Source organism: Electrona antarctica (assembly GCF_951216825.1).
Source record: "Electrona antarctica genome assembly, chromosome: 13".
Taxonomy (NCBI): Eukaryota; Metazoa; Chordata; class Actinopteri; order Myctophiformes; family Myctophidae; genus Electrona; species Electrona antarctica.
The window spans coordinates 36,049,410-36,073,203 of record NC_136794.1 but is presented as its reverse complement, the minus strand read 5'-3'; the positions used below and the strand labels follow the sequence as shown (position 1 = coordinate 36,073,203).

The following is a 23,794-nucleotide window of genomic DNA, read 5'->3' as shown; positions in this document are numbered from 1 at the left end:
TGCATTATACTGTTCTAAACCCACTGTAAATAACAGCCCCATGTGCATTATACTGTTCTAAACTCACTGTAAATAACAGCCCCATGTGCATTATACTGTTCTAAACTCACTGTAAATAACAGCCCCATGTGCATTATACTGTTCTAAACTCACTGTAAATAACAGCCCCATGTGCATTATACTGTTCTAAACTCACTGTAAATAACAGCCCCATGTGCTTTATACTGTTCTAAACTCACTGTAAATAACAGCCCCATGTGCATTATACTGTTCTAAACTCACTGTAAATAACAGCCCCATGTGCATTATACTATTTATAAAACAGCTACACAATATGGCAACATGTAAATCATAATTGACTTTTATTGTAACCACCGCACTCACCCTTCTGGTGCGCTATCCACTATTAGATGAACATCATAAAAAAAGGCACTGGGTGTCACAAGAGTGCATTTTAACTCTTAAAATTAAATACTTAAAATTCACTCTTGCCACTGTGTGAGACCCAAAACCTTTATTTTTAGAGAAAATCAAAGTAGTTCCTGATTGCCTGCACAAACAAGGCAGTTCCTGTCCCCTATGGAAGCTCCTGAATAATCAACACACTAGTAAACTAGCTGTTGAAAATGTGTTGTTAATCAATATTGAACTACATGAACTATCTTTTGTTGAAGAAGACCCATGTTATATAGACTATAGAGCATTTTAAGGCAAATACATTTTTACACTGACCTCCACCTTTTACTTCCTGGATAAGAGCATCTGCTAAATACCTAATGTGAGTGTACAATGGCGACTGGAAAAGTTGCCATATGAGTGTTCTTTTTTTGTCAATTTGTCAGTGTAATCCTGGGCACTAGTACTACACTCCCTCTGCCAACCTGGGGAGAGCAACGGACTGACCTCATGCTTCCTTCAATGCATGTGGAGTCCAAGCTGCTTCTTTTCACCTGACAGGGCGGAGTTTCCCCGGTTGGACGTAGCACGTGGAAGGAACCGGTTATTCCAACCAGTTCCTTTCCGCTCCATCAGGTGCCCCGGCTGGCCAGGGGGAGCCAGTATAGAGACCAGGATTACTGCATGTTTTTTTGTGAGGGTAACTACCCTAGGGGCCACAGGGAGAACATGCAAACTCCACACAGAAAGGCCCTTTTGTAAACCCCACCTAGGGTATGGGCACTGATGATGTGGAGGAGAGAACACGCCCCCAGCGCCCACAGCGTTCCCAGCGAGAATCGAACCCAGGACCTTCTAGCTGTGAGGCAACTGCCGTGCCAGAATAGCATAGTCTACTCTACAGAGAGACCAAATGGTTTTTTGAAACACTAGACATATAACGGCTTTCACCTAACTTCCATTCTTATTCCACGTCAAGGCAACACATTGATCAATAATTTATGCTGGTGATACTTTCCATATGAATCTTTAACAATGTACAGCACAAGTGCTGTGTGACGTCAACAGGGCTAATTTAAGCATTGTGTGCATGTATAGGTGAAGAAGGAACAACAAGAAACTTAAAGAGTAGTTGGAAAGTGTACAGAGGCAGGCATTGAGAGAGAGACAGACAGACAGACAGACAGACAGACAGACAGACAGACAGACAGACAGACAGACAGACAGACAGACAGACAGACAGACAGACAGACAGACAGACAGACAGACAGGTCTTGCCTTTATATAGTTGACAAATCGTGTGCTGAGTCCCGAGTCTCGATAACCAAACTGAAGTTCCTTCAGGGCTTCCGTAGGGCTCTCCTCGATTAGACGAACTGAGTCTGTGTGGGGGTCCGCTGAAAAGGGGGGTCAGATCAGCAACCGTCAACACAAAGAATGAACCTCTCATTTAAAAATAAAATCATTTCAGAAGACCTTTTTTTTAAGGCCACTGTAGCTGAATGGCTAGAGAGGCCATCTGGTAATCAGAAGGTCGTCGGTTTGTCCATCTACCGGTACGTGTCAAAGTGTCCTTGAGCAAGACACCTAACCCCTCATATACTGTAGCTCCCCACCTGAACAAGCCATAATGTTGGGTGAATGTAGAAAAGTCATTTCCCCCATGAGACAATACCATACTCCTTTACGGCATTGTTTTGGTACATAGCCCACCTAAGTTACGCGGAATGGTTTGTTAAACACTAATTCAGTTCAATGCAATGATTTTGGTTTCACCCAACTGGAGAAAAGATAAGGAGATCACACTGTCTAGTATTGCGCATCAGATAAATCAGAGCTGATAGCGACACTCTGCCCTACAGGGATTTGTTCTACAATCAGTGCGTTCCACTGCTCTGACCTAATTAACAGAGATTGAGGTGGTCTATTTAGGCTGTGCATCTGGGGAGAGGGTGGATCCATCACTGATAGGGTCATCCCACCACAAACACACTCACGCACACTGACAGACTGCCACAGCCAGCTACTGTAGGACTAAAGTGATTCCTGGGGCGTATTTTTCCACTGCACAGTGAAATTCTCCTGTTAATGAAAGTCTACAAACTGGCATTCTGATCACAAACTCTCTGAGTTGGATACAGCAACAGTAACACTGAGCATTTTTCTATGTATGCTGTAGTACAGGGAGGGGTTCAGTACTTAGTTTAGACAGTACTTGGTTTAGACTAGTCATTGGTTAGACCAGTCATTAGTCCTACAACTATACAACCTATCTCAAACCCTCACCCTAACCCTAACCTCCCACGGGGCAGCACACCTAAACCTAACCCATGTCTAACCAATGACTAGTCTAAACTAAGTATGTACCCCGTAGTACAGTGGTTCCCAAACGTTTCAGGCCGAGACCCATTCATTTAAATCTCCCATGCTGATTAAAATGTTGACCCAGCTGTGTGGTGCCTCCCTGTGCTGACACTAGCTTCCTGATGCTAATGTGTGCTCTGTGTCTTCAGCGCAAACGCAGTGCGCACGCACTTTCATTAACAAACTTATTTTTGTATGTGTATGTTTTAATTGAACGGTCTGTGAGGGGACAAAGGTGACCTGTTTTGCTGTTTCTTTTTTTGTACTCACTACTCGTTTGATCGGGTTCAGCCCAGCTAGGTGACGGGTTGAACCACGGCTAACTCACAACAGTGATAGACAGGGGAACGAACACACACACACACACACACACACACACACACACACACACACACACACACACACACACACACACACACACACACACACACACACACACACACACACACACACACACACACACACACACACACACACACACACACACACACACAGGAAAAGAGGAAACAGGATAGCAAAGATGTGTCCGGAGTGTGTGTGTCTGTGTGTCTGTGTGTGTGTGTGTGTGTGTGTGTGTGTGTGTGTGTGTGCCCGGCCCTGTCCTGTGATGTTCTAGACTGGACCCGCCCCAACACGACACAGTCAGAGATTTTTCTGCTCAACCCGAGACCTAATACACCAAATCCTTCTACGCTAATTGAAAAGGTGGTACCCCTTTATCCGTTCGTCTTCTTTTACCAAACCTGTCTGTTTGCACAAATCTCTCCATGCACAAATACTAATGCATGCCATAGGAAATACAATGCACTACATTTCATGCATGCAACTCTCCTATAGTATATTTAATCTCTTTCTAACGGGTCTCTCTGATGCGTGCACGGAGGGCAATAGAGCGACAGAGGTAAGCCCAATTTACGCTCTGGTTGTATGGCCTTGTTGTGCGCAGAAAATAGCAGATCCAGACATTGCATAATACATTGGCTATTTCCAGCGCGCCAAACAGTCATACGACAGAGCATTCATTACTATGCATTAGGAGTCAACGACTCATGTTGACTCTGGCTCAACTCAAGTCGAGTTTAGCCAGAACATGCACGGATGGACATGCATGTGATTGAGTGTGTGTGTGTGTGAGTGAGTGAGCAAGTATGAGGGTGTTCGTGTGCATGTATTAGTGATTTAGTGATGTGTGAGTGAGTGTGCAGGCAAGTATTAGGGCGTGCATGTGCAAATTGTGCATGTATGAGTGTGTGTGTGTGTGTGTGTGTGTGTGTGTGTGTGTGTGTGTGTGTGTGTGTGTGTGTGTGTGTGTGTGTGTGTGTGTGTGTGTGCGTGCGTGGGTGTTCACCTGTCAGACAGCTGATGTGTTCCGTGGAGTCGTCCTTGCCGAGTCCTTCTTCCTCGGTGATGTTGGACATTGGGACGTTGAGACTCAGGCTGTCCTCGTCTGATGGCTACGCACACACACGCATTCATGCACCCATGCACGCACGCACACACACACAACCGCAAGAAGAAGAGTAAGAGCAAATGTTATTTTAACACATCAAAGCGCATACGACAGACGTGCATGGAAGCACACACAAACACAAAAGTACATACTAATTGTAAATTGTGTCCGTCACGTTACACATGGGTTGACCTGTCGATCTCAGTTTGCACACAGGCCTTGACCATTAAGCATATTATGCACACACCGTGAGGAAGCCTGTTATTCGCTTCCCCAGAATTTAACCAAGCTGTTTATTAGCGTTTCTGTGTAAAACACCAGAGAGATCAGGCCTTATCCACGACTTAAAAAAAAAAATGTATTTTTAAATCCCTGATATACGGTGTACAGTTGTACACAGCGCATAACCCAAAGTCTGCAAATACTTTGATTGCTCACATCCCCGGCTATAGACTAGTAAATAAATAAATAAATAACAAACAAATATAATAGTACACCTTCTCGTCTTCTAAAAGCCACTCTCAGCTCAGGCAGGGATCAAAGGATTTGTAACATTAAGTTTTTCCATTTGCAGAGAGACACAGCTGCAGTCCGCGCAAAAAAAAACAAACAAAAAAACTAACTAACGGCCAGGCGCCCTTTGAAAGCCGTTCAGACTCTGACGAGTCGCCAGATAACGAGGCGTCATTCCACGGCGATGGCGTCATCTTCCGGGAATTACGGAATTTTGAGAAAAATAAGAAAAGAAAGAATGAAATGACAGCCATCTTATCGGTGTTATGATGCATGAAAAGGCAACGCGGGGACATGAAAGACCATAGAGGAGGAGAGGAGACAAGGGGACATGAAAGACCACAGAGGAGGAGAGGAGACATGAAAGACCATAGAGGAGGAGAGGAGACAAAAGGACTGCAGAGAACAAAAAGTCTTCGGTAATGGAAAAACTAAAAACGTGGCTCAACTTGTCCTTTGCCAAGTGTATAAATGTAACCAAATGGACCCGGAACACATAGAGGAAAGAAAAGCAGGTAAACGTTCACACAATTACGCACCGGTGAGCGCACATGCACACGCACCCACACACACACACACACACACACACACTACCTCGGTAGCAGACAGTCTTTTGTCTCCGTTGTCGCTGCCCACTCCTGAGTCGGTGTCCTGTTTCTTGTGCTGATCGATGTCCTCCGTGCTGCCAAGGACATGGCAAGGTCAAGCAAGGTCAGAGGGTCACACAGGGCTATTTGATTGTGTATGTGTGTGTGCGCACACGTGTATGTGTTCGCAGAGAGAGTGAGTGATGGAGGGAATGAGTAAGTGACACTGGATGAAATTAAGTGAATAAAGAGAGAGAGAGAGTGTGTGTGTGTGTGTGTGTGTGTGTGTGTGTGTGTGTGTGTGTGTGTGTGTGTGTGTGTGTGTGTGTGTGCGGCTGCGCGAGCGAGCGTGCGTGTTTGTGTGTGAAGCAAGAAAATGAGTGAGTATGCGAGTGCATGAATTAGTCGTAGTGAATGATCAAGTAGAAGGAAATAGGTATCTCTCTCTCTCTCTCCCCCTCTCTCTCTCTCTCTTTCTCTCTCTCTCTCTGAGGGAAGTGATCTACTAAGTAGAGTCTCTGGGCAACTGAGCGATAAAGTGTACTGTAATTGCTTCCACACCCATATTCCTCCCCCCACCATGTCACACATTCACAGTTTCACAGTCTGCCTCTCCTTTAAACCACTCGAATCATGAAGTCTTGAAACGGACCACATCATGTACAGCCTTTTTTCTCAAGGTAAAAGGTCTGGGTCACCATCATCTTTGGGGCAGGTTGTATTTTATACTTTGGCTATTCACTTTGTGCCGCTCTGAGCTTATAAATCAGCTATAAAAGATAACATTTTCTGGAGGTTCCTGGCACAACATATTTTTTTTATGGGAGTCTGCGGCCAAATACATGGACAATTTATGGGTCCTTGACTTAAAAAGGTTTAGAGAAACACTGATATACAGTATTTGATACCTGATATAAAGCATCTCATATCACATATATTTTTTTAAAGTTCCTAAGCCACACAGGTCAGCATGGCAACTCTGTGTGTTATGTTATATCACAGTATAGGCCCAGGCCATTATGAATTGACATGCCCTATTAACCCATTTTGACCTGAGATCAGATTCTAAAAATGTCTTCTACATCCTGATAGTTTTCTGAAAAAGCTATGTTTCTGTCAGTCGTTCTTCGATTTTTCAAAAATAGCAGACCTACGAGCTCGTAGCGCGCCACTCGGTGGCGCGCTATGAGCTTGTAGATCTGCTATTTTTCAATAGCCAAAGCATAACATAATGCTAACACCAAAAGGGGTTCCCGCCCAGAATGGGTTAAGACTACACCTTTAGCATACTATTAACAACGCAGAACCTTTTTTTGGCTTGGGCACGGACGGCTTCCTGGACCGAAGACAATTTGGTGAGGAGGACTAAAGTGTTTTATCCTCGCTGCCTGCGACTGCACTCCTGGGTTCTCAACGTACGGTATGAGACCCTGACACTGTACAGTATACACTGCTGGAACTGTGATTCTAATCTACATCAATCTCCGACGTGCTCTGACATCATTATTATTTTTTTTAATAGTTGTGTAACAAAGTATCTCTCCCCATTAATTTGGCCATCATTTTAAACTTTGGCTATTGAAAAATAGCAGATCTGCTATATTTTTAAATTGTGAAAATGTGTGCAAATCTTTGAATATATATTCTTTCACAGTGAACGCATTTTAGCTCAAATCATTGCTTCTGGGGGGGTCACTGCATGGAACAAAAGTATTTTCAGATGGGGGTCCGGCAGCAAAATACATATAATATTTGGGGTCCTTGACATGAAAAGGTTTGAGAACCACTGATATAGAAACATAGGTTTTCTCATGACTGAAAATGTTTGAACAACCAAGTCCTAATGTGCGATTTATGAATTAGTGTGAAAGGAGCCCCCCACACTAGCGCTGATTCCTAAACAATTAACACATTGTTTTGTATTGTTCGTGCTGTTCTACATACAGTACTGTCAACCATGTGAAGAAATCACAGATTGAGGCTTTAACCTTTGCTTTTATGTGAAATATGCCGAGACCATTATGATTTTATGGACGATGCTTCTGAACATATTGCTAGTTTGACGACTTGAATTGCTCTAATCTTAAAATAAATGGAATCCAAATGACTGAAATAAGTCGTGGCGACTGATAACTTGAATCCATGTGTAGTTCGTTGGGAGGTCTTTCTCACCCCCCTAGTGGCGAAAAATAAGCCTTCGGGCCGAACAGTGGTTTTATTGTAGGGTCTTTGGTTACAGTGTCTTTGTTCCACATATCTGCTCTCTTCCTCTCTCCCTTTCCTCCTCTGTGGGGTGTGGGAGGGTCGCGGAGAGAGGGAGAGACGTGACAGGAAAGAAAGAAAGGATGTGTTATGAGTTGCATGTATGTTTGTGTTGTTTGTGTGTGCATGTCTAGCCTGTGTGAGCTTTCCAGGACAATGACGGCCATTTTTTTCCCGCCCACGCGTTTGAGCCGAGGGTCGAGGGAAAGGAGGCAAGGGGTCAGGTTTTGTAGTGGGCAGAGAGAACAGAGCACAACATCCTCTAAAACACTCGTTTTCAACCCTTTTCATATCAAGGCCCATTCATTATTCGCCATTTGAGCCACGGACCACGATTTGATGAGATTTAGCCACTCAGACCGAAACCTAAAGAATATTTTGTTATCGTTGGATACAATTATATCCACAATTCCATGCTGTACTGATGTGGTACCATTAGGAGAGATAACAGGCAAACGTTGATCAAGATAACATTCTCTAATTGTGTAAACGTCTTGTAAATTAAGTAATGTAGATGTTTAACAATAATTGAACTCTTGAGAGCATAGAGTGAAACCATTTCATTTCATTTATGCTCTCAAAAGTTAAAAGTCAGGGTCCATTTGGTTGAAAACCACTGGTTGAAAACCACTGCTCTAAAAACCATCTGCTCTCTCATGCCAGGGAGGCAGAGGAGTGAACAGCACAGTGGAGGCTTTCTGACTCGACTCCCATGAAACTGGAGAGTGTACACACACACACACACACACACACACACCCCCCGGCTGAAATATGTGTTAGTGTCGGGGGTGTCGAACACTCATTCCAAACGTGCATAAAATACCTCACAGTCAGATGAACTGCGATCACACGTCGACTCAGCGGCAGGCCATGATAGGCTGAGCCAACAAAAATGACCTGCCTGCGGCCTGTGATAGGCTGACTCGATAACTGAGGTGACATTGACTGGGCCACGATAGGCTGAGAGAGACCACAACTGACCTGCCGGTGGTGGGCCGTGATAGGCCGAGGCGTTCTATGACGGGCAGATAGAGGGAGGCGTCGGGCATCTTCTCGCTCCGACACGCCTCGATGCTCAGGTACTTGAATATGTGAACTTTACCTTTGATGCAAATCTGGAAGAGATGACAGCCAGAAGAATTCAGAACCAATTACAGGTTTTTGTTTCACACTCAATCACATCACGTGCATTGATCCGCTATACTATGGTACGCTTCAAGGTAGGTATATATATTTTATAGAGGGGCTGATCGTAACTTCGTAGAGGTTCGGCTCTGTAGAGAGTTGTGTCAGTGTACCTGTGCGGGGGGGCTCTGTAGGGGGTTGTTCTCCAGACGTAGAGTTTGGAGCTGGGACATCTTCCTATAGCACACTGGGATGGTGGACACCTTGTTACACGAGAAGTCAAACTTCACCAGAGGAAGTTCTGCCAAGTCTGCAAGACAGATCAAAGCTATCAGAGAACAGCTTCAACAGGACATTCAAAATACCTCATGGTTCCATGAGACTCCGCACGCACGCACGCACGCACGCACGCACGCACGCACGCACGCACGCACGCACGCACGCACGCACGCACGCACGCACGCACGCACGCACGCACGCACGCACGCATCAATACTGTACGTAAATGGTAAATGGTAAATGGTGCATTTATATAGCGCCTTTATCCAAGGCGCTTTACATAGATTGTGCATTACATTTACCCATTCACACACACACACACATTCATACACCGATTGCGGCGGAAGCCATGCAAGGTACCAACCAGCACATCGGGAGCAATTTGGGGTTCAGTGTCTTGCCCAATGATCCATGGGTCGGGATTCGAACCGCCGACCCATGGATCATTGGACGACCTGCTCTACCTCCTGAGCCACAGCCGCCGTGCATGCTCATTCTCATTAGTTATATACTCTGTGGGCTTGTTATGATAACTCAAATCAATAAGGACTTGGGAGACAGTATCTCTGCCTCTCGTCGGCACAGCGATTCTGTAATCTTTCCCCTCGATTGAACAATAGAGTTGACATATTGTATTATTTTTTCCCCATGACTAATAAGGCAGACTCAGTAGGGGTTTGTAATTGCTTGCAGCAGAGTGCTTGGACAGAGTTCTGTACATGTTAATGTCGGCCCTAATTAGATATAAAAAGAGTTGGGAAGGAAAATGGTTTTCTAATTGCGTTATTCTCGAGTTCCCACACTAGACGAACACAACCTGAGTGTTACAGTATGTACACAACAGGAGCGTATTTGAAATGTTAGCGGAATCAGTGTAGACACTAAACAGTAGGGCTGGGCAAAAAAAAAACGATTCACTCGTATATCGCGATTTTTAATGCCTGAAATATTTATTTGGTTAGTTTTTAGTTCATTTTTATTTTATTTTATTATTTCTTTCATGACGAGTCAATGTGGTGTTTCATCACGGGGTTATTTTGTCGGCCCCCCATAGGAATACACAGCTTAAAGGACCACTTCACCACTTTTCAACCTATCTTCATATAATAGGTCCTCACTAATAATCATGAAAGAATTGTGCAATTTTTTTCTACTCAGTCTGTGTCTCATAGGAGGGCTGTGGGCAGTTCAGAAACCGTCCTCCAGTGACATCATCGATGGGGAATACAAGCTAATAGAAACTGCAGGCTTTTTAGTCCTGAAAAGTTGCAATGCGAAAATGGAAGCCATCGTTCTCACGATAATGAAAATCTAAACATTTTTGTAAAAAACCTTATTTATGCCTAATGATGATGTCACTGGAGGACGGTTTCTAAACTGCCCACAGCCCTCCTATGACAAAGACTGAGTAGAAAAAAATTGTGCCATTTTATCATGATTATTAGTGAGGACCTATTATATGAAGATAGGTTGAAAAGTGGTCCTTTAAGTGTCTTGCTGTATAGACACACTATGACATAGGTGCTTCATAGTAGACCTGACCTCGATTAGTCGAAGTCGACTAATCGATCGAGGGAGACTTATTCGACTACCAATCTCTTAGTCGAATCATGCAAAAAAACATATTATAAATATATATTTTTTTGCATGATTCGACTGAGAGATTGACATAATTTGAAAAAATAGTATATAAGTAACCCCACAGCCTAAATGGCATGATCCTCTATTCCAGGGGTGACCGCACTTTTATGACTTGAGAGCAACTTTCAAAATCATCAGATCTATCCAGCATTGCTGAAAGTAGTTTAAATATAACTGAGGGGGCTTTAGAATAGCGGCGCTGGCATTACATATAGGACAAATGCAATTGGAATGGGAAATAGAGGGAGAGAAATCTAATAGTTAAGGGTTTTTTTTTGCAACACTCTTGAAAACAAAACTTTGCATTGTGAGTTTGAGCTCACATTCTATACAGGCTGGGGCAGCACCCGTCAGCAGGGAGTGTTGTATGTATAGTATATAGTTTATATGTATAGTGTCATTATGTAGATATTCCACTGTTACGTTCTTAGCTTACGCATGTTTCATGATAAATGCTTCTTATATGTATTCCCATGCTTTTTGTTCTTGCTTAATGTAAATCGCTCTGGATTAAGAGCGTCTGCTAAATGCCTAAATTGTAAATTGTAAATTGTAAATTGGGCGGGAGGAGTAGGAAGAAAGCTCTACGTTCTCCCGGTGGGAGCTCCTCACTGGCAGGTGAGTCAGTAGGGATACGACAGCAGTGACAACACAACAGTTTTGTGTGGGGAGGAAATGGCATAATGACTAAATCGGGGAGAAAAATGGCTAAGAAATGCATTTCTTTGAGAGATGGAGTCTGACATACACAGAAAGAGGACACCAGGAGTCCGGGACAGACGGAAAGACAGCACTAACTGTTCCAGAAAGCCTCCAGGGAGCCAGAGAGGTTAAAAATAACCACAGTGACCCAGGCAGCGTGGGAGGAGAGAGGAGGCGCTACATTCACAACATGGAAATAATGAGCCTTCATTTAACCCTGTGAGTACACACATGAAACAGAACCAAATAGACCCATATTTGGTTCCATTTGAACACTCTCAGATATACATGTTTTTTTGTTTTGAATTATTTTTACATTAAATTACCAAAACCAGCTGTACTACGAATACAAAGCTGATGGTTTTGGGCAGCTAGAGAAAAGAAAGCCGCCGCTTGTCTTACACTCGCTGCTCGCTGCCAATGACATGCCTCTAAGGAGGTCATAAAAATATATTACAGAATATCCCTAACAGTGCGGCGAAATTAAAATCAAGCGCAGACGGCGACACTCTTGGCTCGAGTTGATGAGGGAGAGCCGAGCAGAGCTCCAAATAGATCACATCAGCAAGCAATTCTCCTGCTAATTAGCTTAAATAAGGCATTTAAGACATACATACACACACGCACGCATGCACACACACACGCACGCACACACAGAACATCCCCCACGGCACTGCCAACGTGTATACACGTTTTAGAGGGGTGCATACTTTGGTTAGACATGCTAACAGTCCGACAGGCATTAGTCCGACAACACAGTCGCTCTCGACATGCATGGCCGGTTACAACTAACCCATTACCGGGTCACAACTCACTTGTGGCTCCAGACATGTGCGGCAGATTAAAACTAACCCGTTGCTCCCGACATGTGTGGCAGGTTACAACTAACCTGCGGCAGGTTACAACTAACCCGTGGCTCCCGACATGCGTGGCCGGTTACAACTAACCCGTGGCAGGTTAAAACTATTACTCCCACAGGTTCCTGTGAGGTTAGGTTTAGGATTGGGTTTTGGGTAAGGTGTCGAACTCACTGTAGTACTGTTACGGACCAAACACATGCATTCTGGTTTTATTGCTTATTATTTAAGACTTGTATACACGTTTTAGGCATACAATTTTCTAAACAGGTGAGCTAAACTGATAAGAATAGCGTGTTCCTCCTAGGGATTAATTGAAAAGTCTGCGGTTCTATCATTGGGTGGTAAGGTTTACTGTGAATGTAATGCTGTCTGCGCACGCGTGGAACGCACATACAAAGATGCCATTGCCTGGCCCTGTATTGTCAATGGTCAAAACATTTTTTTATTAAGGAATATAATATGCCTTTTAAACGACAATTGAACGACAGTTTGGGGATCCAATGGAGTTATAGGTGAGGGCATATATGAAAAAAAGGCACCTTACCCTAAAAAAATTGCAACAGAAGGTTTCTCAACTGTTTTGTGTAGTATTAGGTGTCCTTAATAACATACTAAAAGTTTACCAAAGTTTGACCATGCGAAAGGTGTTATTTTAGCATAATATGCATAATATGCCCATAACATCCTTTATAAGGCAAAAAAGTCCAAATTTCATCATTCTTTAAGTAACATGTGACATATGAAACTAGGGTGTTTGCATGATTCTGAATCCATTCCAAGCATTAGTTTTGCACAAAAAACACTCCTTGGGAGGAAAACGGCACATGGAAATAAAGGCAGATATATTTCTGAGCACATTTGGTCAACTGGATATGGCCTAATTTAGCCCAAGGAGTGTTTTTTGTGCAAAACTAATGCTTGGAATGGATTCAGAATCATGCAAACACCCTAGTTTCATATGTCACATGTTACTTAAAGAATGATGAAATTTGGACTTTTTTGCCTTATATAGGATGTTATGGGCATATTATGCATATTATGCTAAAATAACACCTTTCGCATGGTCAAACTTTGGTAAACTTTTAGTATGTTATTAAGGACACCTAATACTACACAAAACAGTTGAGAAACCTTCTGTTGCAATTTTTTTAGGGTCAAACCATAATTGCACCTGTCTATTAGGAGGTTTAGTCAGAACACATTTCGAATGTAGTAATGTTCAGCAACTACTGACTAAAGACAATATACATTTGCATGGAAAAAAACGAGAACCGTTTGAGAATCCTGATCTCAAGTCTTGTGGAAAACAATCAAGATTCACATTTGAGCAAGAATCATGCAAACACTAGTCCACTTTTCAGGATTCAAATTCCAATGTTTTGAGCCCGTAGATTGGCTATTTATTCTGCTCTTGTGTGACACTGTAGTAGTATGACTGAGTCGAGTTTTAAGAAAAAACATTTCTTAGTTATGAGGAGTAACAGTTATGAGTAGTTTCTTCCCCGATGGCAACGATATGAATTTAACTATCGTCAGACAGGCCCAGAAGATTATTTCAATGCCCACCCATGTCCTCCACCCTGAAGGCCTATCCATACTCCAGTTTTAGGTGATAAGGTGACCGGTTATTAAAAACAGAGATATGTTTGGGTGAGCAGTTAGTTGCTTACCACCACGGCGTGATGTCACGTTGTGGTTTTCGGTGGTCACCTTATCACCTAAAACTGGAGTATGAATAGGCCTCGAATCTCAGATTGTTCCCTTAGGCAGCCCCCCCCCCTGTGCAAGCTGACCCGCTTTAGGCCTTCCTTTGTCTCCCTGTCTATCAAAGCCCCAAAAGACTAAAGCTATAGACAGAGTCCAACCCCCCCCCCCCCCCCTCCCCCCTCGATCCCGGGCACCACCAACTCAGCGTATGAGTAGCGCGGCTTGGTGCAGCAAGTCGTGCGGGAAGTACTGGGAGCTGATGGTAGGTGTGGCGCTCCACCTCAGCAATCCATCTCTCAGGGGTCTAGCGCATTGTAACGGGGATAGACTCCTGCGTGTTACCAGCTGATACCGACAATAAGCCACTCCCGACCTACTTGTATAGCCAGAGTCTAACCTCACGCTGCTTGAATTTGAATGTGTTTTAACTATAAACGTGAAATGTTTCTCTCTAGGTCGTCCTCAGACGAGCCCTCCATCATCGCTTCCAGTCCTCCTGGTTCTCCATACATCTGGTCAGTTAATTGGTACTTTGCGCTCCTGTGTCGTTCTTGAGTACATCCACGTATGTTAGTGTGGGATGTCCTCGTGACCGGTGCCTGTGTGCTGGTTCCCACCGCACCAATTTGCTGGCTGGAGGTTCTTGATGTCTTTGGCAGTTTTTAATGATTATTGATGATGATTTTATTTTAATACTTTTTCAGTGTCTTTGTGTTTTCTGGAATTGTATCTGTATACTATGCAGTCATTGTATTTTTAATGGTGGATACCATGTATGTACATGCCCATGACAATATTCTACTTTGGACAAAAATAAATCAACCCTGTAATGTTATATGTTATAATGGATATAACACATATCCCCAACAGTAACCATTATTCATGACTAAATTGGGAGAAAAAACAACAACCAAAAAAACGAATTATATACAGTATAATAAAAGAAAACCGCAAACGAATGAAGTTGAGACACTGAAATTAGCTGCTCTGGAGTCTGGACCATATCTTGTTTGGAAAAGCGTTCTAATATGAAGCACTGCTCTCTGGTTTTATTGAAGTGCTGTAGGTCTTTCATGTTTGCCAGACGACTGCATGTAACACGGTTGACAGTTGACACGCACTCACAGTGACACTGTGTCGTTGACCTTTGTCACAGCATCTTTCGTGTCACATTATGTCACAACACATTTCCATAAGAGTCAAACGTTCTTCCTTTATTTTCCATGTTTCCTATTCACTTGCTGTTACACTTCACAGGGTTTGCCCAAAAAAAAACAACAAATGCCCATACTAGCCTCTGGATCCCAAACTGCTGCATCAAACAACAGCTCACTCTGAAATACCTTTTTAAAACAGTGGTCCTCAAACATTTTCTCAAACATTTTCATCTGAAGAAAAGTCTAATTGATTTGGCTGCGGACCCCCATCCAAAATGGTGTGCCAGGGACCCCCATAAGAAAAGATGTGTGTTAACTCAAAGAAATAAATCAATAGTATTCACAAGATTTTTCAAAATGTACATTGAAGCTCGCAATGCGATGAGTTGTGAGCTTGTAAATAAATCAAAATAAGGATTAAGATTAAACTGTTCCTCATTGTACTGGGTGGGGACCACCTGAGACCCCTGGGGGGTGCCTGAGCCCCACTTTGAGAAGGAATGGACGCCAAACGGCTACATCACACAGCTCAGTATTACGTCTTTTTCTTTTTCTTTCTTTTTTAAGAAAAAGAGAACTCGACCCAAACTACCATGGTGGTCTTATCATCATTGTTGAGGCTCCACAGTCGTAGAAACTCTAGAAGTTCAACATCCCTCCCATCCTCAGGGCTCCCGTCCAATCCGCTCCCTCGAACCCTCCCCAGCCCCCTGCTGTGTCGTCGCCACGGCGTCGAGCCGCTGAGCCAGATCACGTCTCATCAATCAGTCGGAGCACGGCCGATAATGGCGGAGCGCGAGCCGTCTGCTACGCATAAAGGAAACGGCCATAAATCTTCAGAGAGACGCGAGGAGTGGAGGAGACGCAGCCCGGGGACGAAGCTGCATGGAGGAATGCTCTGGAACGCGCTCATCGTATATCATCACTCTGAATAAACAGAGATGCAATGTGCTCAACATCTTAATTATTTCACAGGCTTGACCCGTCCACTCCCGTTGTAGTTGTTGTTGTTTCTTTATCAACCACCTGAACCCCAGCATGCCTATTCTGGGGGGGGGGGGGGGGGGGGGGCATTCGCCACACAATAGCCGATCTACAAGCTCACAACACACCACAAAGATATTTGGTATAGACGTTAAAAAAAGAAAGAAAAGAAAATGGTCCAAGTACAGTTGTAACTCTGTCAGTTTTACTAAGACTAGATGGTATAAGTTGTTAAAGGAAAAGAAAGATGGGGTCCGCACACTGGAAGATGCTCCAAAACTTGTATTTAATGGAACCATTAAATAAACTTAATTTTTTTTTTTTTAAATAAACCTTTTACGTTTTGGAGCATCTTCCAGTGTGCAGACCTTATCTTTATTTTCTATTATTCTAACCTCGGCCCGGCACCTGTTTTTCAGTGTGTGGATGTGCATGCTTTATTCATGTGTTTCTCTTAAGTTGTTGAAGGGACACTATATCACAGCATTCACCACCACCATTTCTATTAAAGTCCCATACCAGTGTGACCATTATGTCATAGTCACGGCTGGCCACATCGTTTACAAAAACCTAGACCGTTATTGCCATTTATATTTTATTTTCGAGAGTTTACAGTCAACGTTACAGATTGTACAATCTTTAGCTGTAACTCTGTAATGTTAAAATCCCTCTAAATCGGTTAAAGCTTGAAATGCAGCACTTTTATTTGGGAAACCCCCATGACCTGATGAAGATCCACTGGATCTTTTTTGTATTCCTATTATGGTGTGCAGGTTCCATCCACCTGTAAACTGAAGTCTATGGCATAAGTGTTCTATAAAAATATAAAATATGGGATTGGGCAAAATCGTTATCAGCCTATAATCAAAATCAAATGATCGGAATCGGATGAGGAGTAAAAAAGAAACGTGATCGGGACAGCCATACCTAGTCGATGTGCGTATTCTCAACCCCTGAGAAAGGCCATACTGCATCTGACTGACACAGTAAGGGGAATTGTGTCAATCTATAAATACTGTTTCTATACACTGTGATGATAACCAGCAACAGCTGTAAGCTGAATTTGACCCCACAGCCAGTATAGTGGCACCGGCTGTTGGTACAGTATATAACTCCAGGCACGACGTTTGTTTCTCCTTCAATGGGTTCATGAGAGGATAACCCTCTGCCAGGGCCCGTGACACATAGTCTATGAGAGAGAGAGAGAGCATCTTTAAAACCACAGGCGTGTGACGCAAAACGTGGCTGTAAATCTCCACAGTCATACCTGAGGAGTTGAGGCACATCACGAACTGGAGGCTGAAACCACATTGTGTACATCACAAATGGGTCGGGACCCATTTGTGGGCCATGGACCAATTTGTATGGGTCACGACTCGAGTAAAAGTACCATCTTCTTTTCCTACATTTAAAAAATATATATTTTATTTCAAAAGATTGTATTGTATTTTTAATAAAACAAATGATCTACATTTAAAACCAACAAATCAATGAAATTTCATTAATGAAATAACTGATCTACAAGCTCACAACACAAAGCAACACATCGTGCGCTTGTAGATCTGCTACAGATCTACTGTAAAAGCGCACAACGGGTCACTGTGACGGTGTTCCGAGCTTGTAGATCGGCTATTATTGCAAGTTGTATGACAGTAGTGCATTGCTTTATGAAATATGGAGATATAAGGTTTCAATATATAAGCAACAATATACTAGGGATGGTGGAATGATCAATGTCTTTCACACACCATATGTTATCACAGTTTCACACACTAGACCTGTGGCCGTTGGCCACCGGCCTACTTGGGAACGCTGCAAGTTGGGAACCTAGTATGCAATACCCTCTCTGCATCTGTATGTCTGTCTGCCTGTGTCTGAAGAGTGCAAACTGACTGTGAAAAGTGGACTGGTTAAGTAATCAAATTCTACAGGTGAGGGGACTTAGGCTCATTAGGTCCACTGGCAGAGACTGACCAGAGCCTTTTGTGGCGCTTCTGGACAACTGTGCATCCGACCGACTCAAGGCCGGCTACTGCACTCCTTGTGGTGGTGTAGAACGTGCGTGTCAAATGTGAAGTCGGAGGGGCGAACGGTTCTCGGGTTACGTTTATTACAGACTTCTATTGTCAGCACTGTTGCCAAATCTGCTTATTATTAGCAACTTTGGGCTTGTATTCCTGTAAATGTGATGCGACTGTAGATATTTTACAACACCAATATTGTATGGGGGCCACTGGCACTGCCAATTTGGGGGTCCTTAACATGAAAAATGTTTGAAAACCACTGCTGTAAAATAACATTAGACGATAATGGTCAACTGACCTGCCCTAGTCGATTATTTTGGGTTTGTATTCATCAACCTGTCTGCCAACTGAGCAGGTTTACTACAGCTCCAAGACCGGAATGCTGTAAAGATGGGGCGCTATTATAGTTTTGTACTTTTTCTGTTTTGTGTCTATGGAGTTAACATTACTCTAATAGACCCCCAGGTGTGGTTATTATAATATGTAGATATGTTTCCTGTGTACTTTTGGTTTCTTCCTGAAAGCTTGAGTGAAAAGGCCCAATCGAAATACACCACTTTAGTGACACACTAAAATCAGCCCCTCCCCTTATTATCATACATTATCAGCTTAACATTAACAGCTGCGGGAGCGGCTTAAGTTCAAGTGGGTGGTGCTAAGGTGAAAACTAGGTATACTTCATGAACAGATGGGTGTGGCCACATAAACCTCATTCTTCATTCTGTACATCTCCGTCTTAGTATAATCATAATCACGGCACTCCGTCTTTAATATGTTACGTCTTTAATATGATAAACACTGAAAGGACAGGACTTTATTTCATGCAAGTGGTTTTGTATTTTAGTTTTTTTACTTCAGGAAGCTTAAAAGCTAAAAAGGAAAAACAAATCAGAGGGTCGGGAAAGCCAAGGGAAAACATATTTGAAGTCAAGTGTAACAAAGACATGCAGTTTATTTTCCGCCTGCCTTCATCAATGCTACTGGACAGTTGGGAGGTAGAAAAAGCCATGTACATGTAACTTGGTTTGGTTTAATCTGGTAGCGTGCCAGGTTACACAACAATAGAAATACAAAAGCATTTAAAATGTTATGAATTGCTCATTTCCTACCGATCTTGACCTCCAGATAATCGTTTTATGAATTCAGCGAGGGAGCCCATAAAACACCGCTGGGCGCTTTCCTCTGGAAAGCTGCAGCATTGGTGGCGTGCCCAGAAGTGACGTGTGACTGTCCCTAACGTCCACAGCACTACAGATAACTTTATTTCAGCCTCTTGGTGACTGCCAGGCTGTTCCGACAGCTTTATTTCAGCCTCTTGGTGACTGCCAGGCTGTTCCGACAGCTTTATTTCAGCCTCTTGGTGACTGCGAGGCTGTTCCGAGAGGTAACTTTATTTCAGCCTCTTGGTGACTGCGAGGCTGTTCTTTATTTCAGCCTCTTGGTGACTGCGAGGCTGTTCCGAGAGGTCAGGCGGAGGGCACAGGATATTTCTGGGGACGGAACGGGTGTGGTAGCACAAACTCAGAGCTGTGTGGTGGTGGAAGCTCCACCTTCCTTCGCTTGAGGAAAAGGGGATATCATGAATATAACGTCCTCCTGACAGTCTGGATACTGCAAGTTTGTTGAAAAAAAAAGAAGTCCTTATACAGTCTAGATCAGTGCATGGTTCTCAAAGTGGGGGTCTGGGTACACCCAGGGGGTCCTTGATGGGTTTTCAGGGGTCCACAGCTAAATTAGGTAACCCCTCATTCTACTGAATCAGTAGCTTTCAAACTCAGAAATAGTACATGTAGAAGTGTGTAGAAACATGTAGAAGGCCAAATACATATTAACCCATTTTGAGTTTTAAACATTATGTTATAATTTAGCTATTGAAAAATAGCAGACCTACAAGCTCATAGCGCGCCACCGAGTGGCGCGCTATGAACTTGTAGGTCTGCTATTTTAGAAAAATCGTTAAAATGTGCCTCAAATCTTTCAGAAAATTGTCATGATTTAGAAAAAAAAGTGATTTTTTTTAAATTTCGACGTCAGGCCTGAATGGGTTAATGTGGGGGTCGTTGACATGAGAATGTTTAAGAACCACTAGTCTATATACCGTAGGTTTGTTAAATATAAAGTCCTTATAGTCTGGATAGTTTAGATTTCTTGGTGGAGCATCGGCTGTTTCAACACATCTCTGCCCTCATATCAGGGAACGAAACAAATAAAGTTGTATCTGATCTGGCCTCGTTCGGTTCATTCTTATTCTGCTCGAACTGGGGAAAACCAGTTATAGAACCAACCCTTGGACTGCCCCTCCCAATAGCAGCTTTTCAGTGACATAATATGTCACTGAAAAGCTGCTTATGGTCATATTTTTAATTCATAATTTTAATGCCAATAGAAACATCTGTGATAAACACACTATATCTCATTCTGACACGGCAATCCTATAGTAGACACTCAGTCCTGATGGTGGCGGTAACGTCACCATCATGCCGATTTTGACCCAATAGAGCGACTCTGGCGAGATCACTTCCGGTTTAACGATGCAAAACATCCGGCAATATTTTGCTACATTAAACCCCCGATTATAGGGAATTAAACCAGCCCGTCAATTCCGTCAACGGAAGGTTTGGATTTATCAATTAAATCCGTCAATTCCGTCAACAGTAGTCCAGGGGTTAAAGAAGCAGCACAATCTCCATATTCCATCCATTAGAAAGGTTTGACAATTCAGTGTAAGTAAATGTAAAAAGTACTAGAGATGCAGTCAGTGTACAACTTTTGAGACCACTGTCTCTGTTAATATAACTGCATTTGTATATCACCTTTCATGCAAAAGGATGCAGCCCCAAAGTGCTTCACGTACAAATATAGCAAAGTATTAAAGAAATGCAGTGATGATCAAATTCAGAGCAGTCAAAATCAATGAAGGTGTCAAAAACGATCATTTCTAACCATAATTATATTCCACAACGAAGGGCAGGGAAAACAGAAAGTGGCCTCTCTCTCTCCAGTGTATTTATAAAAATACTTTGGTAAAAACTTAAAGGAAGGCGAAGAAAGATCTAAGTGTTCTGTCTGGAACATAAAATGAAACAGAGTGTGTGATATATGAAGGTGCTGGGTTATTAAGTGCTTTATAAACAAACAGAAGGCTTTAAAACCAACTCTAAAAGGTATGGGCAGTCACAAAACTGGAGTAATATGATCTCTTCTCTTAGTGTTACTTAAGATTCTTGCAGCAGCGTTGTTGCCTGGCGATCCATAAGCCAGGTTTAGTCAAATTATTTATGGTCTCGTTCTGCCGTCTAGGCCTCTGGGCTTTATGAATTGGCAATGCAATCAAATTTATGTTCTCCTTCCTAACTTGTAAAATCGCTACTCGGCATCTGGTTTGCACAAATACAAAGTTTGACATTCCCGGATACAGACGCGACATCATGCAGCATCCATCTTACCAGGCCCTCCTTTCCTTTCCTTCCCTGGCACGGCACCGTGGTCGACGTGACATAACATGCTGCAACGCAACATCGTCCGCTCACGTCTCTCCTGCGATATACGGTATACGTACAGCTGTGGTCTGTTTGTTGGCGACACTGCGGTCGACGTTAACGCAAAGGTTGAACACAGAGACTAACTGAAAACTATAATGGCCAGGAGAGAACATTTACTTTAACGTTGACCCCTTGCATCGACTCCCAGAATCCACTCGTCGTTCCACTGAGTCTCAGTGTGTACCACGCTGTGTGTCCGACACTTCCACGCGTCACTGAATCGTGCCAAACGGAACCCAAGAGTCTGTGTTGGGGGGGGTGCGTCAGGTAGGTCAGGAGGTAACAGGGGATGCACGGCCAAAAAAGCGGGAATCGCTGCCCTACTTTGTCATACTACAGTGTCACACAAAGGTAGTGGAAAAATATCTGATCTACAAGCTCTCTGCTAGTTGGGGTATTATTGAAATTGAATCCTGAAAAGTAACAGTTTTGAAGATGTGAGGTTTCCTCCTCATACCAAGATATCTGTGCACTAACTGTCTGAGCCATCAGGCACCCTTATGTCCGTTATTTTACATTATACAATCTCCCTCATACAGAACAGACTTACTGTATGAACAATGACAACAGTCAACAGAAGTCCAAGCGAGAGTGTTGTTCTTGAGGCTCACCTTCTGGAAGGACACAGAGGAGGTTGCGCCGCACGTTGAGTTCTCGCAGGGCCTTGAGTCTGCCGATGTGGCGGGGAAGAGCCGAGATCTCGTTACAGCTGATGTCCTGGGGGGAGGGGACAACAACACAACTCATGTTATATCAGTGTTTTGCCGTTTAAAAACTGCTAACTAATGATGGCCTTGTGATTAAAACACCTGCCTTCAGGCCCATACACTCACAAAAACAAACCATCCCCCCTGGAGACTTCTACCTGTGTCTCCTCTTATCCTGCCTGTCAGCAGGGCAGATGCAGCCTGGCCTGCTGAAATATTTTTATGAATCCTCTCCTCTCTTGTCCTCTCCTCCACTCTACTCTCCGCTAGGGATTGGACAATATACAAATAAATTCCATGTCACAATATTGTGGCAAAGATTATTGCGCTTAACGATATTATCATGATGACGGAGGACAATTTCAGGATAAATTAAAATCTCTGCGATACGATTATTGTGAGCTGTTTTTCATCACAATAAAATAAACGATAATAACGATTAGGGTTCCATCCCTTCTCTCCTCCCCCACCACCTCCTCTCCTCTCCCGTGTAGTTCTGTGCTCAATGATTTCCACCTCCACTGGAGCAGAAGTGAATTATATAATAGCAGTCAGCAGCTCTCAACCCCGACAGGGAGAACTGTGTGTTCTGAGCCTGACTCTCACACACACCCCCACACACTCCTACAGTATACCAGTGGCAGTACACTCACACACGCACGCACGCACGCACGCACGCACGCACGCACGCACGCACACACGCACGCACGCACGCACACACACACGCACGCACGCACGCACACACACACACACCCCCACACACTCCTACAGTATACCAGTACACACACGCACACACAGGCACACAGACACACACACACAGTAATATACATAATGTGTTATTTATATAGATATGGGCTGGGATTTGGGATATAATAATGTTGTGATATGACGTTAGCGTGGTCCTTTCCTGGTTTAAATCCTGGCTTATGTCCTAATAGAAGAGATCTGTAGTTGTGATAGATTTAGAAATGTTATGAAAAAGATATGTAATAATTATTATTACGAATATCATCACCACAATATGATATTATCATTACAAAGTCGATAGAGGCAACTATGCGGTCAAAAATATTGTGACATTTCATTTTGTCCATATCGCTGAGCCCCCCCCCCCCACACACACACACACACACACACACACACACACACAGACACGTACTAGTTCCATGAGCGTCCTGAGCTGTCCGATGGTTTCGGGGAGGCTGACCAGCTTGTTGTTGCTGGCGTTGAGCACCCTGAGTGGCAGACCGCACAGGCACGCCGGCAGCACCCCCAACTGGTTACGACTGCAATGACAAGAACACAAGGACCAGGTGACAGTTAGAACAAGAACACAACGACCACAACACAACGTTATTGCTGTGAAAATAGTCTCCTACGGCCTTCGGCCAACCAACCTGACAGAGGCTGAAGGCCTTTTCAGACATGGAGCGACTGACGCGCCTTAGTAATTCATTTTCAATAAGAGGCATGCATTTATTTTGGACGCGTGGT

At 43.5% G+C, this 23,794-nt stretch overlaps 1 protein-coding gene across 2 annotated transcripts in view; it reads right to left on the bottom strand.

The window, feature by feature from the left end:
* Nucleotides 1–23,583, bottom strand: part of lrch1 (leucine-rich repeats and calponin homology (CH) domain containing 1) — a 63,957-nt gene extending 40,374 nt beyond the window's left edge. For both annotated transcript variants that reach the window (XM_079518717.1, XM_079518718.1), the window contains exons 1-7: nucleotides 23,460–23,583; nucleotides 22,205–22,310; nucleotides 8,871–9,007; nucleotides 8,554–8,687; nucleotides 5,318–5,405; nucleotides 4,109–4,214; nucleotides 1,675–1,793 (exon numbers count right to left, since the gene is read on the bottom strand). In XM_079518717.1, coding sequence (XP_079374843.1) covers nucleotides 1,675–1,793; nucleotides 4,109–4,214; nucleotides 5,318–5,405; nucleotides 8,554–8,687; nucleotides 8,871–9,007; nucleotides 22,205–22,310; nucleotides 23,460–23,468 — 699 coding nt within the window. In that variant the 5' untranslated portion in view covers nucleotides 23,469–23,583. The remainder of the gene's footprint in view (nucleotides 1–1,674; nucleotides 1,794–4,108; nucleotides 4,215–5,317; nucleotides 5,406–8,553; nucleotides 8,688–8,870; nucleotides 9,008–22,204; nucleotides 22,311–23,459) is intronic.
* Between the last annotated feature and the right edge of the window lie 211 nt (nucleotides 23,584–23,794).